The following is a 16,388-nucleotide window of genomic DNA, read 5'->3' on the forward strand; positions in this document are numbered from 1 at the left end:
GGTGGAGAACTACCAGTAACCATGTGGGTATGGTAAAAACACATACTGAAAATAATCTGGTGATTTAAGATCATGAGTCAAGTCTCCAAGCTGTACAAACTTGCATTATGACGAGTGCTGCACCTCATAATAAAACACATAGATGAGATAAGTTCTGGAAAGAAGGCGCAGCCTCTCCCTGTAATGTGAATCTAGTGCAAAATCACAAAGAACAAAGCCATGTAGAATATATTAAATAATCTTTATTAAAAATTACAAACATTTAACATACTTAACATGATACAATTTATCAACAATGTAATTGTAAAAATAATACTTAAATTATGCAACATTAAACATTGCCATCAATGATATATATTACTAAAAATAAAAGTCTAATGTTCATATAAAGTCCAGTAAATGCTTGTAAATTGTGTTTAAGTTTGTTGTAATTTACATAATTACAAATGCTGATGTTAGGTCATCTCTGATGTAGACTTTTTATTATCTAAATACCACAGCATATTCTTAAAAAACACAATCTCTTAGTTGCTTTACCAAATGAACTGAATTCAATGGAATTCAATAATAAATCATTCTTTAACTACCCTATTAATTAACGTATGTGCTTCATATGAACACTTGTAGTCATTATGTCTTCTTTGTAAATAAGTCAAATGCGCTAAGACTTACTCAAATATAACAATGACATTTTCTTTTTATACTGTGATACAGTTTGCTTTTCCTGTTACCTAATAGCACCTTACGCTGAATATTTGGAGCTCTGCATGTCTACTTAGCAGCTTGTGATGCCTGTTGTAGCAGATGAGGTCACATTAGGAGTCTTTGGGGTTATTATCCAGAGGGAATGTATCAACCCATTTCTGTGTGCGGGCTCGACACTGTTCCCAGTCGTACAGAGGGCGGTACTGGAAGTGGCGCTGTGCTTTATCTGTGCTGACAGTGAAGGAGGTACTAGCCACGGCCAAAGTGTAACTGTTGAGCAATGGCGTGTAGTTGTGCCAGGGACTCAATATCCAGCGGAGCATGTCATTAAGCATGGCCAGGAACCAGAGCACTAGTGAGGGCACACGGATCCTTTGGAAGTTAAATGTGGAGAGGAACTGCATGTTGAAATCCTCATAATTCTTGTAGGGTGAGTCGTCATAGCAGAAGAAAGCTTCACCTCCCACTGTGTGTGGGCGCTCTCTCAGGGCTCGGGCTGCAAGTAGGTGCATCCAGGCCACATTGCCTAACAACACAAACGAAGTGGGTGAATACTAGATTGGAGTATGTAAGATGTATTCAAAACATTTATCTTAGTTGAAATAGTCGGTAAACAGCAGTAACAGCTCAGCAGTAAAATATCCGAGTGCCCAAAGAAAAGTGGTCAGTCTGAAGAATGATTCCTCATTTGCACTCCTGATGTTTTAAATCCTTTCACATTTCTTTTTATAATTTCATGACCCTTTTTGAGACTTGTGTTTTTAAGTTTGCTATTGTTTTATTTAAAGCTGCATTTTTGGGCTAAACTAAATATTGTATGAGGCTAAGAGGTAGAATTAAAACTTCAGTACTTTTAAGGAAGAAAAGTAGTCTGAAAAGTGATTTTCGACTCGAGTCATTAGTGTTTAAGTCCAAGTCAAAGTGCAAGTCTTTTTTTGATTTTGTCAAGTCAAGTCTGAAGTCATCAAATTTGTACCTGGAGTCCTAATCCAAGTCATGTGACATGAGTTCACACCTCTGGTTAACAGTACGGTAGATCAAAATATATATGATTTTATATATGACTGAAATAATAATCTCCATGTTAAAGGCACAGTTTATAGGATTTAGTGGCATCTATTGGTTAAGTCAAAGATTGCAATCAGCTGAATACCCCCACCCCCACCTTCCAAGCACTAAGTAGAAACATAACCTATATAATGAAGGTGAACAGTATAACAGCTCCCCAAAAGTGAAGCCAAAACATCTCAATTGCCCCCTCATGACTGGCTGCATTACAGGCATAAACCCCGCCCCCTCCATTTTAGAGTTATGGACATAGGCAAAACTTAAAACTAAAAACAGTTAGTACATGTCAAAGAAATTTTTTCAAAAACAATTGCTTCTGTCATTTTAGTTAGTTCTTATCAAACTGTGTATGTTCACGTGTTCATTTTACTGATAAGTGTTGTTTTAGTTATTTGATGCCATAAAAAGGGGGTTTAATGTCATGATTGACAGCTGTGCGTGTCAATTGGTGCCCAAGATCAATGGGGCTGCTTGTGATGGGCGCTAACCTGACGAAAACAGAATGATTCTAAGTTTCAGTGGATTTTACATTAATGAAAACATAATTACAAATATTACATTCAGTTTCTACCAACAGATCCCCCCTAAAATCCTACACACTGCACCTCTAACTAGTGAAACAAAATCCTGCGGTGTAAAGGAAACAATATTTTCCGACTTAAAAATTGTGCGCAAGTAAATCTCTTGAGTAAATGTGCACTTCACACCTGTGAACACATTACACTGACATCATCCATGACCTCAGCTGCTACAAATTACAAAATATCTGCAGTGTCTAATGTACTAATATTGAACTCCTCAATATTGATCATCTGTAGATCTTTATTATATTCCAGTTTTGTAACATTAGCATCTTCTGGGCTCCTACAAATATCAGCCCCCAACACATGTTAAATATTACTCATGTCAAAGCACTAGAGGTGTTACTAATTTTGTCATAAGCAACAGCTGATAGTGTGAGTAAATGACAAAAACTCAGTCATCAGCACTGAAACCACCCTGTTGAGGCTGGTCTAAAAATGTCATCATCACATGTAGAAGGAGATTTATTTGATGATGTATTCACATGGCGGTATAGATTTATGACGTGCTGATACTATTCACATTACTGATATCACAACCAAAACATCTGGATGGGAGTACCATTACTGTTCACGTTCATCATGTTGTACCATCTGTCTTTTGATGTAATGATACTTGTGTTTTTAACTCATTGCCTACCAGCTGTTTGAGAGTCAGCTGAGAGAACGTCATCTGGACTGGCGGCGCTGTAAAAGCTACATCATCAAATGCAAGGAAACTTCCTGTGAAATGCAGAGGAAGTGCTTTTGCAGAACTACTACACTTCTGCTTTAGTCCTGGCTGTGAACTGTGAGCATTAGTCATGCTATTCTTAACTCTGGTTCTCCTTTGCAGCTAATTTTTACTCGCCTCGGCTGTCAGGAGTTAAAAACAGAGCAGAGGTTGCTTAGCATTCTCAGGCTATATTGGCTCACTTAGATGTGTCTCTGAAGTTGTAATTACGACTCACAAAACAATAATTTTACCTGCATAGACCCGTCCATGTTCAGCATCTTCTGGGACACCCCCGATGATCAGGCCTCCTCTCTGCACACCCTGCTTGTAGAAATCCTTAATAAGCTCATGTCCTTCGCCGTAGATCCCCGTCGGCCTCAGAGAGCATGTGTATAAACTCTTTCCACCATTTACCTGGATGGGAGACAAAACCAGGACTCAGTCTTGGGAAATCAGATGGGAGGCATACGGAGAAAAAACAAAGGCAGAGCGGTTAAAGGGTAGATTTTTATGGATTTTGAGAAAAACAGTAGGAGTGGCCCCAAGGGGATGATTTGACAAATTTGTGGCAAAGTTGCACAAGAAATTCCTTCATACATTTTTCAGGCTCAGCAGCACACAGCATCCACAGCTTTCAGATTGTGCTACCCAGTCTTAAGATAATACAGTATAAAATCTGATATTACTCAGTAATGTTCAGCAACAAACACAAATACACATATCTGGTTGTCAATAAAAAGCATTCTATTCTGCGTCTGTAACTTTCCATTCCATCGCGTCATTATATGATTACAGCTATAAAGTTGAAATGTGCTTTTAATTAATCTGCCTCACTGAAAAAAAACAATAGCCACAGCAATTTATTTGTGAAATGAGTATCGTTACACATTAAGTACCTGGGTGCCATTAGCTTCAAGCACAATTTTCTCTGCCTTCGCCTTGCTCTTAGGATAGGCCATAGTGTGTTTCACTTGGTAAGGGGTGTCTTCGTTGCCCCTGTAGAGAAAGAGTCAAACAGTCAGGGGAGGATTCAGGAGAAAGTAAGCAGATATTGTTTTCTTGACTTTGCAGTGTGTGTTAGAGGAATGTGTTTCAAAGAGGCCAAACAGAGTGAGAGGAAACTTAAACACAGCAAGGGAGAGAGAAATAGTGAGGAAAAAAATGGGGCAGAGTCAGTCTTTCCAACAACAGCAGACCCAGGTTCATACTTTCACTCTGACTCTTGTGCAGCAGAGAATGCCAAATGTTGATCTGAGGTACAGCTGTAGGTGTGTACTTAATGTGCTGACCCAAATGCACACCCAACACAGACAAACATGCCAACGAAAACACAGAACACCATCTGGAAGAATGTCATGATCTAAACGCAAATGGACACCGGACATTTGACACTGCAAATATGTTTTCAGTTTTTTCCTGCCTTTATCATTCAAGATCCACATCTTTTACGCTCTATAAAAGGATTATACCATTGTTGTTGACTATTTTAACCTATGTACTACTGATCATGTTTATTTTAATCAACCATACTACTAACTAGAGGTGTGGACTTGTGGGACATGACTTGGAATCAAATTTGAGTTAAAAGTTTTATTAACTTTCCGTATAACAAAATCCAAAAAGACATGCTACTCAACCTGGATTTTAAGACCAAAGAGTGAAGACCTCATTTGGAGCTGTGCATTTTGACTTGAAAATACTTCCCCCGAAGAGAAAGTCTGTTGTTAAAAAGTGTGCGACAAATCAATTAATTTCCCCTCTTTTTCCTCTGTCTTCGAACCAATCCGCCAAAAACCATGAAGAACTAACTTACTTTATTGAGCACAGTTGGAAGTAATTATACGAAAGATTCTTTTGTTTTGTTCGGTTTCATTTCTTGTTGGTCAAAAAATGAATTGCAGTTTACAAAACATGAATATCACAGACAGAGATGAAACAACTTCCAACTTTGCTCACATTTGAAGTTGCACAAAGAATGGTAAGTTAAGGCTTTCAGTGTGTTTAACTTTATCCATTGGCTTCCATTTATTTCCATACAGTGTGAAAATCCACTTCAAGATTCAAATTAAACCTGCTTGAGACTGGTAATCTATCATAGTAAAGATTATCAATGTTTCTATCGTTGTCAAACTCACTGTATAGGATATATGACATTTAGAAATTTAGTTCTGTTAGATGAGTTTTTGGGATATTTTAGACAGACGAACCAACAGAGAGACAGTTAGGAGGAAAAACAGTGTAGATGTAAACAACTAAGATTTGAAATTTAGCAAGGTAAGTAGTTCAGTGAAATTTGACTTCATTTTCTCCTGCTCTTGATGCATTTACACAGAAACAGACATGCAGCTAAAACAAGCACTTCATTTTTCACCACTCCCTGAACCTACACTAAACAACACAGTGCCTGGAAACAGAACAGCTGTGTGAAATACTCATGCAGCCCTGAGTCACTCCTAATGAGTGACCTCTCTTACTGTTTGTCATTTCTATTTTCAAGTCTTGCACAGCTGTTTTTGCGATGGTTTCCGTGCATCCTGGCACCAATATATTCATCTATTTCTCGGAAAACAACAACAAGGTCCTTTAACAGATTGAATGACACATACATTCCTAAGGACAGCAGGCCTCTTCTTTGTTTTATAAGAAAAATATCCTGACAACTGGTAAAGCGTGTTTTCAGTCAAAGGTGCAGGCATGTTGCTAGCTGCACAGCACCATTATGTAATGTGTGTCTGACATACTAGATAGTTGTATGCAAAACATCACAGCAGACAGTTTGACAGTAGAATAAAAAGTGAGTCTGACTGTGGACTTTGGCTCCTGTTAACTGTCCTTTTCATCCCATATTCTCTCTGCTGACAGGAATTTCATAAAAACATTTATTATAACATTAGTGTGGTGGATACTGTGTGTTGTGTTTTGTCTCCACCCAATCATATCTTTTGTGTACACCCCTTACTTTTTCCATGATGGTGCATTCAACAGAAAACAGATAAAGATAGTGACCACAGAAAGGCAACTGAAAGAGCCAAAGCAACACTAAAATTAAGTGTGCTATTGCATCTGCTCTGTGAGGAAAGCACAGAGCTCAGGAATGAGTAAACACACTTTATTTATTTTTTTGACGTTCACCTTAAAAAGGGATCTCCGTTGACGTTGGGACCGATCACTTCCATGCTGCTGGTGTAGACCAGGCACTGGATGCCACACTCCACACAGGCATTGATCACATTCTCCGTCCCTGAGAGGAGAGAACATACTGTCGTTAGAGAGATGGAGGATACTGGGGTTGACCGAGTACTATTGAGTAACAGAAAAGTTTGCAAATCCTCCAAAGCCACAGCACTGACTTTGAGACAGCAGGATTTCTTCAGTGCGTCCACAGACAGTCAGTTTTGAAAGTTTTAAATCACACGGTAACAGGAAGAGGATGAAAGTCTTGAAATTATGACTGGATGCACAACTAGAAAGTCAACAAGAAATTAATTCAACACAGGCACAAGATCCATATGTGCTCTGTTTAGCTGATCGGAAGCAAACATCCTTTTCTAAAACCTGGTCTTCATTATGTAACAGTGGAAGTGTGGTAGAAAAAAAACATAACATGGCCATGACAAAGTGGAGGAAATAAGACCTCATACTATTGTATACAACACTTTTTAAGGGCTTTCAAGTTTTCCATATTAAGACTTTTTTAGATTTTAAGTGACCTGGATCTTAATTTGGTTCATAGAGGGAGTACAAGGAGAAGAGGACACAGTCCCCAGGCTGCACAGACACATCTGGTCCAGTTTGGCTGAAGATCAAAACAAGTCCAGATGAGACAGCGCTGGAATATGCACTTTAAAGAGGAAGATAAATCACCCAGATAACAGAAAAGATTTGCTTTGACTGTTAAAGAAACAAGACTAGGAGAGACAAAAATATAATCCTCCTATCAAAAAGCAACCACCTGCTAAGTATAAATGCATTTAAATAAATCAAGATACAGGTACTCTAAAAGGAAAATATATTCACGGACACTAGATATAAAATAATCAATTAATTGATTAAATTGACTGAATTGCAGCCATAAAAATGCCTCATTATTAGTGCTTCTTAAGCAGATGTTTGAAAAATAAAACTGGTCTGGCAAGTGCACTCCGGAGCCAAAGCTTGTTTTCAGGAGTTTTGTCTCTGAACATTTCAAGATGCCTGCTGGCTCAGGAGCTTAAAATCTCTGGTATGTACTTAAGTTGAAGACCAGAAGAAAGTGTTTAATACTATTCAATGTTTTCAGCTCTCATACTGAGCTGACTGTCCCCAGTTCTTACAAATTCTGGGAGGATCAGTAGGTTTATGTCTCTGAGAGAATAGAAAAGGGAGTTAACATAGACCATTTAGACCAGCACAGGGGAAATTATTTCAAATTCTTGCAATATTTCTCCACTAAAGGAATCTAGACTGAACCACCCTCTAAATCAAATCACTACCTTGGTTTCTTGGTTTCACACACGGGAAACAAAACTTGAATTCAGTAGAGGTTTGATGACATTAGTACAACATTTAGTCGTATTTATCTGATCACGTTCTTGTGCTTCAAAACATTAACAACTTCTCCACAGATTTTTGTAAATTATTCTTTAAGTTAAAGCAGCTGTAATAGGTCATCCTGTTTGGGAGAGACTGTTCAAAAAGCCAAACAGCTCAACTAACAGATAACAACAGTATGTTTTGTCTATTTGCTGAGACACTGCAGACTATTGAAGGCCGGACGCTGACTTTAACGTCACTAAAACCAACAAACAAAGACACTGAATGCGTAGAAACTTATCCCATTATGGTAACCAGTATCCTCAGTCTGGATCCAGATTAGATTACCATAAATTTACATCAGTTATATGCCCGTTTGTATTTCCAGAATTTTATCATTGTTTTTTGCTTAAAAATACCAAGACTAAAATAATGAATTGACGCTACTAACGACTTTCGTCTATGTCTGCAAAGCCACACATACACACTTCTTTTCTTCTTCTTCTTTTTTAAGATTTGCATCTCCAGTGGGCTTGGGGCTGAAGGCCACAGACAATCCGGGGAAGTTAGAAAGTGTTGGAAAAGAAAGGACATGGGCGAATTTTGAGACAATGGGCCCCTGGGCACAGACATACAGAAGGCGCCACAACTGCTCCTACATAGGAGCAGGACAAATAGACTTTGTGCTGGTTTTGCCTCTTTTTTGTTGTTGTTTTTTGTCTTTTTGGAGTTGTGTTGTGTCTCTTTGAGGGCATTTTGTTTTTGTTTTTTCTATGGCGATTTTTTGCTTCTTTGTGGTCTTTTTGAGTCTCTTTGGGGTCGTTTTGTTACTATTTGGAGTAATTTTGTGTATTTTTTGTCATTTTGTGTCTCATTTTCACTGTAGTTATGTTGTGTCTCCTTTGTATCTTAAGTTTGTCAATTATTGAATCTATTGGTTATTTTTGCAACTGTGATATTGGTTGAATTATACAGAAAGCTGTTCATGTAAGTTTTTTTTGTTCTGTGTAATGTGATACTAAACAACTGATTAACTGCTCTATCAGACTTTAACAGACAGTATTTATTGGCCCATAAACATGAAAGTCTGTCCCTGACATACTGATTGGGCGATGACGTTAAACCACGTAGCGGTTGAGAGTTTCCCCACTGGCCGTTGCTCTTTCAAAATGGTTATCTGCAGTAACAGTCCACTATTACATCAATTACATCTCAGGAGGATTTTACAGAAACCCCATCGCAGGGGCCTCCATGAAGTAACTGAACAGGTTGTCAGTGACAGTCCTAGTTACACTTACAGTGAATAGAAGCACTATTTTTACCATGTTTCCAAAAAAAGGAGGGGAGTTTTGTGGGAAACCTACACACACAGTATGGGCAGTATTGTTATTCGTGTGCATAAAGCTCCTTATGGATTATATATAATTTGTTTTCTTTTTTTTTATTTTTGTGATGTATCCATAAGACTTGAATTCCAGACAGGCTGGAAAAAGAGCTCCTCAAACTGCATTTACAAGATCATGTGACACTTAAACTCAACACAAAAACCAATCTAAAAGGGTTAAGCAGTTTAAAGCTGGATGACCGACCATGCTTTATCCATGCAAAACTCTGCCAGACTTTGAATCTTTAAATGCATCGTTAGCCCTCTTCCACAGAGTCTTCTTCTTTGTTTTGTTTTTTTTTTTACTATGGCCAAAAACAGACAAATCATATGCTGATTCCAGGCTGGATCTGTCACATTTTCCTGTCAGCCACTGTAGTTCTCCAACACACTTTGCACAGAACAGAAGTTCTCCAACCTCACAGCTAGATGCCTCTAAATCCTACACACTAGACCTTGAATTATAGCTTTCATTTTTTTAAACCGTGGGTGAAGTCACGTCCTTGAAAATCATCCAAAACAGGAGAAGGCGTGGGTTTCCTCTGTTTTTGTGGTGTCCCACAGTAAAACATTTAGAAAACTGAATCACCCATTCATGTTTCCTTCCCATCCCTATTCCTTGGTATCATTCAAGCCACCGCCCCCTTGACGTCTCACCTGTGACGTTGACAGAGAGGATAAGGCTCTCTGGGACTTTGTGCCAAACATCCACCAAGCTGGCCGAGTGGATGACAACATCGGACCCTCGGGAGGCCTCCAACACACTGCTGTAGTCTGCGATGTCCCCCTGAATCACCACCACCTTTGTCCGCTCTGAGGGAGAGACAGAAAGACATTTGATCTGTCTCATAGTGGACTAGGGATGTTTTTCTTAAGAACTCTACAAAGGCTGGGAAGAATTTACTCACTTTGTTTGTTTGTTGATTACAAAACACTCTTTTGGGTTCGAAAAAGACAACGCTGCCTTTCGTCAACAACTATTTGTGTCACATTTTAAGATTATCTAGAAATTATTTATCTTTCACAAGCCCTCATCTGTCATTGTAATTTTTATTTCAATTGAGACATAGTTAAAAGCATACCCAGTTAATTAAACGTCTGACACATTTGGGGGCTTTAAAACACTGATGCAAAAAGCCCAAAGCAGATCTGCTAATTTATTTGAAACAAAAACAAAACAACAAGACAGATAGCTCCCTTGGTGAAGACAATATTACAAAATTGTCAAATTACAAACTTAATCATCTTGCAACATATATCTTGATCAGACCCAACTTGCCCTCCCTGTAGACATATTCTGTGTGGGATTTCATGATGTTTCAGCATTTCTGAATGTTGGCTCGACTTTGCTCTCATGCACTGTCCTTGAAATGCTGATTGATAACGGGAAAAGATAAGGCCTTGCTGGCAAGGAGAGGGGCCACACTTTTGAACATGGAGTCAGAGATCCTGTTGCAATTCAGTCACTCCTTCTGGAGTTTGCATCCCTGTCTGTAATTTTACTAATTACACAGAAGTGTTTAATTACAGATGTTTCCACTGCTTCTAATCAGGCTAAATATCTACCAGAGAAAACCACACACACAATTAGACATCTCCTTTTTCCGTGAGGACTGCACTGGGTGTTAGTGAGCCTGAGCTCTCCTGTTACGGTTAACTGATCATTCAGGGGCCCGAACTTACAACAGCAGGCCTCAGTCCTGCCTGACAATAAATAATGGATGCTGAACAAAGCATTTCCCACTCAGGGATAGAGGCGTCATTGGTGTTTTCAGCACATTCCTGACACTGATGAGTGAAAAAGCTAACTGTTGTCAATCATAACTGTCTATATTTGATGTAACTTATGACATGCAGTCTCACCAGGAAAAAAAAACCCATTAGATTTCAGTTTATGTTAATGTTGTTTTTCCCCCCAGAGGTAAAACCCTGTTAGAGGTCGAAAGCACGCAATCGACCTCAGGTCACTGCTTCCACTGAAAACACACCAACAGTACATCCTGTGCTTATGTAATGCAAAGGTGATGACAGTGTCTGTAGATGGTTACCGATCGTGAAAGACACATGTCAAATCACACAATGACGGACACAATAACATCATTATCCTGGCACAGGATTCGTGTGGGAGTTTGTTATCCTGCATTCCCAGCCTAGCTGTCATCTCTGCAGACTGACCCAGTGACCATACAGCATCAGTCAGGGAAATTATTATTTTCTTTACCATGTAGAGACAAAGAATGCAGCTGTACTTAAAAACTTTAAAGCCACATCACATTCTCTTATGCTACTGAAACCTTATAGAAAACCACTCCTCTGTGTCATTCAGACAGCTGACAATTGTAAAATTAAAGATCTGCCTTCATCAGTGCCATTTTAGATGGGCTTCCATATGGCAACTCTATGGTATATGCCAATATAATATACAATAGGTCTATTTATCAAGGGGAGGTTCAAGGGGAGTCTGTCAAAGCAAAACACAGTACATCAAACTGTAAGACTAACAGAGGGACACGGGAAAAAACATGTAAACGAGCACTTGACAAAACACTGAAATTACACCACAAATATGCAAGGAAAAAAGTTTCATTAATTATCAACAACCACTGATGCTTTTTAAAAGATGATGTAATATTTTCAGAGACAATCTTCACAGCAGAAACGATAGGCTGAGATGTTGTGAGCCATTTTTCAGCAGTTTTGAAAGCTGATAAAAAGATGCAAGCAAGAGCTTTAACCCTTTGAAACCAGAGCAACTTGGCTTGATTTCTTTCAAAAAAAAAGAAAGAAAAAGAGGGCAATGAGCAACTTACGACATCGGCTTACCTGTGCTAAGTCCATTTAAACTTGAATCTACGTGTTTGTCAAAGACCCGGACCTCCGCCAGGTCCTCCTCCTTCTCCAGCAGGACCCGCAGCACGTGCCGGCCGAGGAAGCCGCAGCCTCCGGTGAGCAGGTAGACGAGTCCCCGCTGGTGTTCAGACATGCTGGCAGAGAGCGGTGCGGTGAGGCTTGTCTCTGGTACTGTCTGTAATTCCTGTGTCAACACTGAGCTCTGCGCCTCATACAAGCTACAAGAGGAGGGGAGACTTTTTTTGTAAACCTTTATTGACACAGAACAGGGTGAGACCAGACGCACGTTCTGCACGCACGGAGCAGCAGAGCGTGATCTGCATTTACTCAAAGTAGACTTGAGTACTTGTACTTAATATTTCCATTTTCTGCCACTTTATTCTTTTACTCTATTACCCTAAAATTCGGAGGTAAATGTGACATTTTTACTACACTAGTAGTAAAAAATATTAAAGCCATTGTAACTAGTTACTTTCAGGATTCAGAAAATTAATACAGTAATACAGGGGCGGTTCCAAGAATTGGGGGCACTGGGGGATTAGCCTGCACTTCAGTAGGAGGTCCAGGGGGATCTCTCCTGCTTTGTTGTTGTTGTTTTTTAATTAACAAGCCCTATTTTGATACAATTTTATGCACATTTGCACAACAATATTAGTTGTTGTTAATAACTAGTGCTGAGTACAGAATACTTTACAAACACTCGTTAGAAATCCACAAGAGATGAAAAAATTCTGAAATGCATGTAGCCTACTGATGTTAACAGTGGTGGAATGTAATTAATTAAATTTAAATGAGTGCAAGTATGACTAAAATTACAGATTATTGGATCTTGCCTAATGACACTACTGCAAAAAACAAACAAACAAACAAATAAACATACAAACGTAATCTCTTGGTGAAACACAAAAGTTAGGCTACCCAGCAAATAGTTAAAAAAAAAAAAAAAAAAGCTTTACCAGCTGTAACTTTAAAGCAATCTTCACATTCAGGCAACAACAACTGTAATGCAATCATGTAATATATATTATACTAAAGACCCAATCTGCACAATGAGTCCTTTTAATTTTTGTACTTAAAGAACATTTTGGTGATACTTTTGTTCTTTTACTAAGTTAAATTTCAATGCAGGACTTTTAACAGAGTATTTTTACACTATGGTATTATTGCCATTTTTATTTGAGTAAAAGATCACAGTACTTGTTGTGTGTAATAGCAGCCCTGGAATGATTCTTTCAAGGACACAATAAACATAACAAAAAGATATAGCTATAGTACAGAATGATAAAGAGTAAATAATAATTGTGTGGATTATAGACCTATAATGAAACAGGCTCTACATACTTTAGAAATGACTTATATTTTATATCTACTGGCTTTATTATTAGTAAATAATATTATTTGATACATTATAAATGCTAGTAATCAGCTAAAATATTCCCATGGGAATTCACTTTGTACTTCGGCACAAAGTCTGCATTATTACAAATCAATGTTTCTCAACCAAGGATCCTTGAGGGAGCTCCAGGGGTCCTCAGAAAAGTAGGGAATTGTTTTTTTCATTTTTAGAAGTGAACCCTATGTGAGTTGGAGTCATAAGAGTGACTATTTTATTATGTCCTCACTTGTAGCTAACTGCTCTTGAATTTCAGTGGAAATCATACTTTATAAGCAAAACATTTTCAGATGGAAGTCCATGATGTGAAATCGTATTAAATGGGGGCCCATGTATTATAATATCAAGTATTATACGTGGTTAATAAATAGATGCATGTTGTCTGCAGACTTTTTCAATATGATAAAACTGGATTTTTCACAAACTGGCAACCTAAAGGTTATATGACCAAGCAACTATTACTGGGTTAAAGGAGTGGATTTATTTGCACAGGCACCGTGTTAATGAGCTAATAATAGAGGTTGTGCATATGAGGTTGGTATGCACTTGAAACTGTATTTGCAGTGGTGTAACTGCTGAGCCCACTCCAAGTGACCGAACACACTGTCAGTTTTACAAAGCCAATAGCGTGTTTCTGAATTGCCTCTTAATTACATTAACTTGTGTAAACCAAATACTATATTGTGATGAGTTAGTATCTAATGAAAACAAGATCCATACATTGTATGAACAAGTTGGTTTTATGTGGAAACCAAAATTTGAAATTGTCTGCGCACCATAGATTTTGTTTGCACATGGTTGCTTTGCAAAATGTCCTCACAAATCAGTATCATCTGTTGGAACGTCAGGAGCTCCATGGTGTTAAAACACTGTATGTTATGAAAGATTTAACATAAAATAATACAATTGGAGCATTAGCCATGCCCAATTTGGCACATATTCATACATAAATTTAAGGGAAAAGATGTTCAGATATTTAAAAGCAACATGTTTGTGAAAACACAGCGTCTGAAAACAGCAACGTTTGCCAGTCTGTGCAGAAAAATCAATAATTGACCACTGAGTTTCACCATGTACACCAAAAAGACTGATGTCAGTCTTTGGTTTTGGCAGTTTAATAATCCACTAAATTTACTGATGCACGTCCTGATATAACTCAATATATACCAGTGGATTACGTTACGGTCTTGAGGTGTACCTCATTCACAGCCAAGGCCATTAAACGCCATCATCTGGAGGTCACAGGTTAACTGAGGAAGGCTGGTCAAAGGGCAGTTCTTGTTTTTTCTGTGTCACATAAAAAGAATCTTTATCAGTTTGCCAGACTTTATGAAGCTCCTTCTGGAGGCACAAACAGCTTTATACAACTTCATATGTGCAGTAATGCTCCCTAAGATATGTACTCTATCATACTTTGCATGTATAAAATTAGTGTAGATTCCCTGCAATTGATGAAATGTTTCTATAATCTAAAACTTTAAAAATGTCTGTAATTCATTCTGCATGAAATCAGACCTCCCAGGTGAGGTTTCATAGAACAATATTGCACTATATATGGTCAGTGTTTTAATGTAGTAGTTCAAAGGTTACTGAAGTATTTTGGAACTACTGCTGCCACTCCTGCTACAATAAGACAATGCCTTGTTTAACTGTGGAGCACTATGCTTTCAATGTGACTTAAACGCTGACAAGCAACATCCCGTGGTTCCAGTTTCAGCCAGCTTTCTTGTAAATCAGAGGGAAATTTATATTTTACCACAAAGAAGATGAAGTGCTTTAAATCACTTACATGACAGACATCAGCTGTTCATTGTTTACAACATAGGACATTTTTAACTTGACAACATAAACGTTTTAAGTAGGTCTCTTTGCATTTCCTGTTGGAATGCTTTGCAGTGTTTATAAAAACACATCAGCTGTCAGGAAGTCAACATGGAGCCAAGTTGTTTCCAAGCAACAAGTGAAGCCGTCCATATAATTAGCAGGCTCGAAAGAAAATTCACTTTGTATTTAGCTGCATGGACGAACAATCTTTTGGCATCTCTGTGTAGGACTGAGGGTCGAATGTCTTCAGGCCTGAACCCCAAATACCAGACTAAAACTGATGGACTATAAATGGCTGCTCAGGAAAAAATAACATCATTATAATCCCTATATCCCCGACAACTGCAGTAAACGCAACAAGGAAATTGGTACTGTCTGTCTGTATGTGGGAATTTGAAATAATGTTGAAGATATTTTACTAGATGTGGACACCTGCCTTATTTATTTATTCATGTGTATTTTATGAATACTTGGGTAGATGTCTGTGACCAGCGTGGTGGTAGCTTGTAATTTCTACTACAGGTGGAATAATGAAAGGGTGACAACAGGATGATGACTGAATTGCTGAATCACTTTGAATTTGGTATCATCTTTTTGTTTCCTGTATATCTATGTTTCCTGATTTTTTATTTGTTTTGTTTTTCCTTCCCCTTTATCTACAATGACTTTACATTTACTTTAAATTTTGTTTATCCATTTTCTCTTTTTCTGAGAATGATGTTACTGTTGATGGAAGGAAGTGTTTTTTTTTATTAATGTTTGTTCTGTTTATTAAAAATTGATTTAAAAAAGCCATTAAACATAGTACAGACTAAAAAAAGCAAACTGCTATTTTTGTCAGCTCAGTTCCGATAAAAAGTGCACATTAAAAAAAAGGTCCAGTCTGTTTTAACAGAATGGTTTTTGTCAAACAGGGCGATAGCTTGCCAGATGTTTGTCAACCAGATGTGCTGAGATTTTTTTTCTAAACTCAGGTCACCATCTGCGCACTAAGCTTTCCATATCTCCCTTTCCTATCGTCATCTCGTGACTTGTGAAATCTAGTCTTTACCGGCCAGATTTCAGCGCTTCCTCTCTCATTGCTCTAAACAGGAAATATCAGAGTTGCAGGTGCATGTACGGTCTGATTTCAGCTCTGTCAAGGAGGAAATGGGACTGTGTAGTTTCCACTATGCAAGCAACTTCCTGTAAACATTTTATCAGGTGGTTATTTATATGAACCTTATATCCATGATGTAAAAAACTTCAGCTGGCTGTCACTAATATTTGTCTACATAATCCCAACACACTGGCTGCACCTCAAAGCTCCTAACAGCAGTAAGACACAAAATTGTTGACAAAGCTGAGGTTTCATTT

At 38.1% G+C, this 16,388-nt stretch overlaps 1 protein-coding gene across 1 annotated transcript; it reads right to left on the reverse strand.

The window, feature by feature from the left end:
* Positions 1-222: 222 nt before the first annotated feature.
* Positions 223-12,003, reverse strand: hsd3b7 (hydroxy-delta-5-steroid dehydrogenase, 3 beta- and steroid delta-isomerase). The gene is made up of 6 exons (XM_042505734.1): positions 11,789-12,003; positions 9,623-9,778; positions 6,202-6,310; positions 3,966-4,065; positions 3,321-3,483; positions 223-1,231 (listed from the first exon to the last, which is right to left on the reverse strand). Exons 1-6 carry the CDS (start codon positions 11,946-11,948, stop codon positions 816-818), a joined length of 1,104 nt encoding a protein of 367 aa, XP_042361668.1. The 5' UTR covers positions 11,949-12,003; the 3' UTR covers positions 223-815.
* Between the last annotated feature and the right edge of the window lie 4,385 nt (positions 12,004-16,388).

Source organism: Plectropomus leopardus, chromosome 17, assembly GCF_008729295.1.
Source record: "Plectropomus leopardus isolate mb chromosome 17, YSFRI_Pleo_2.0, whole genome shotgun sequence".
NCBI lineage: Eukaryota > Metazoa > Chordata > Actinopteri > Perciformes > Serranidae > Plectropomus > Plectropomus leopardus.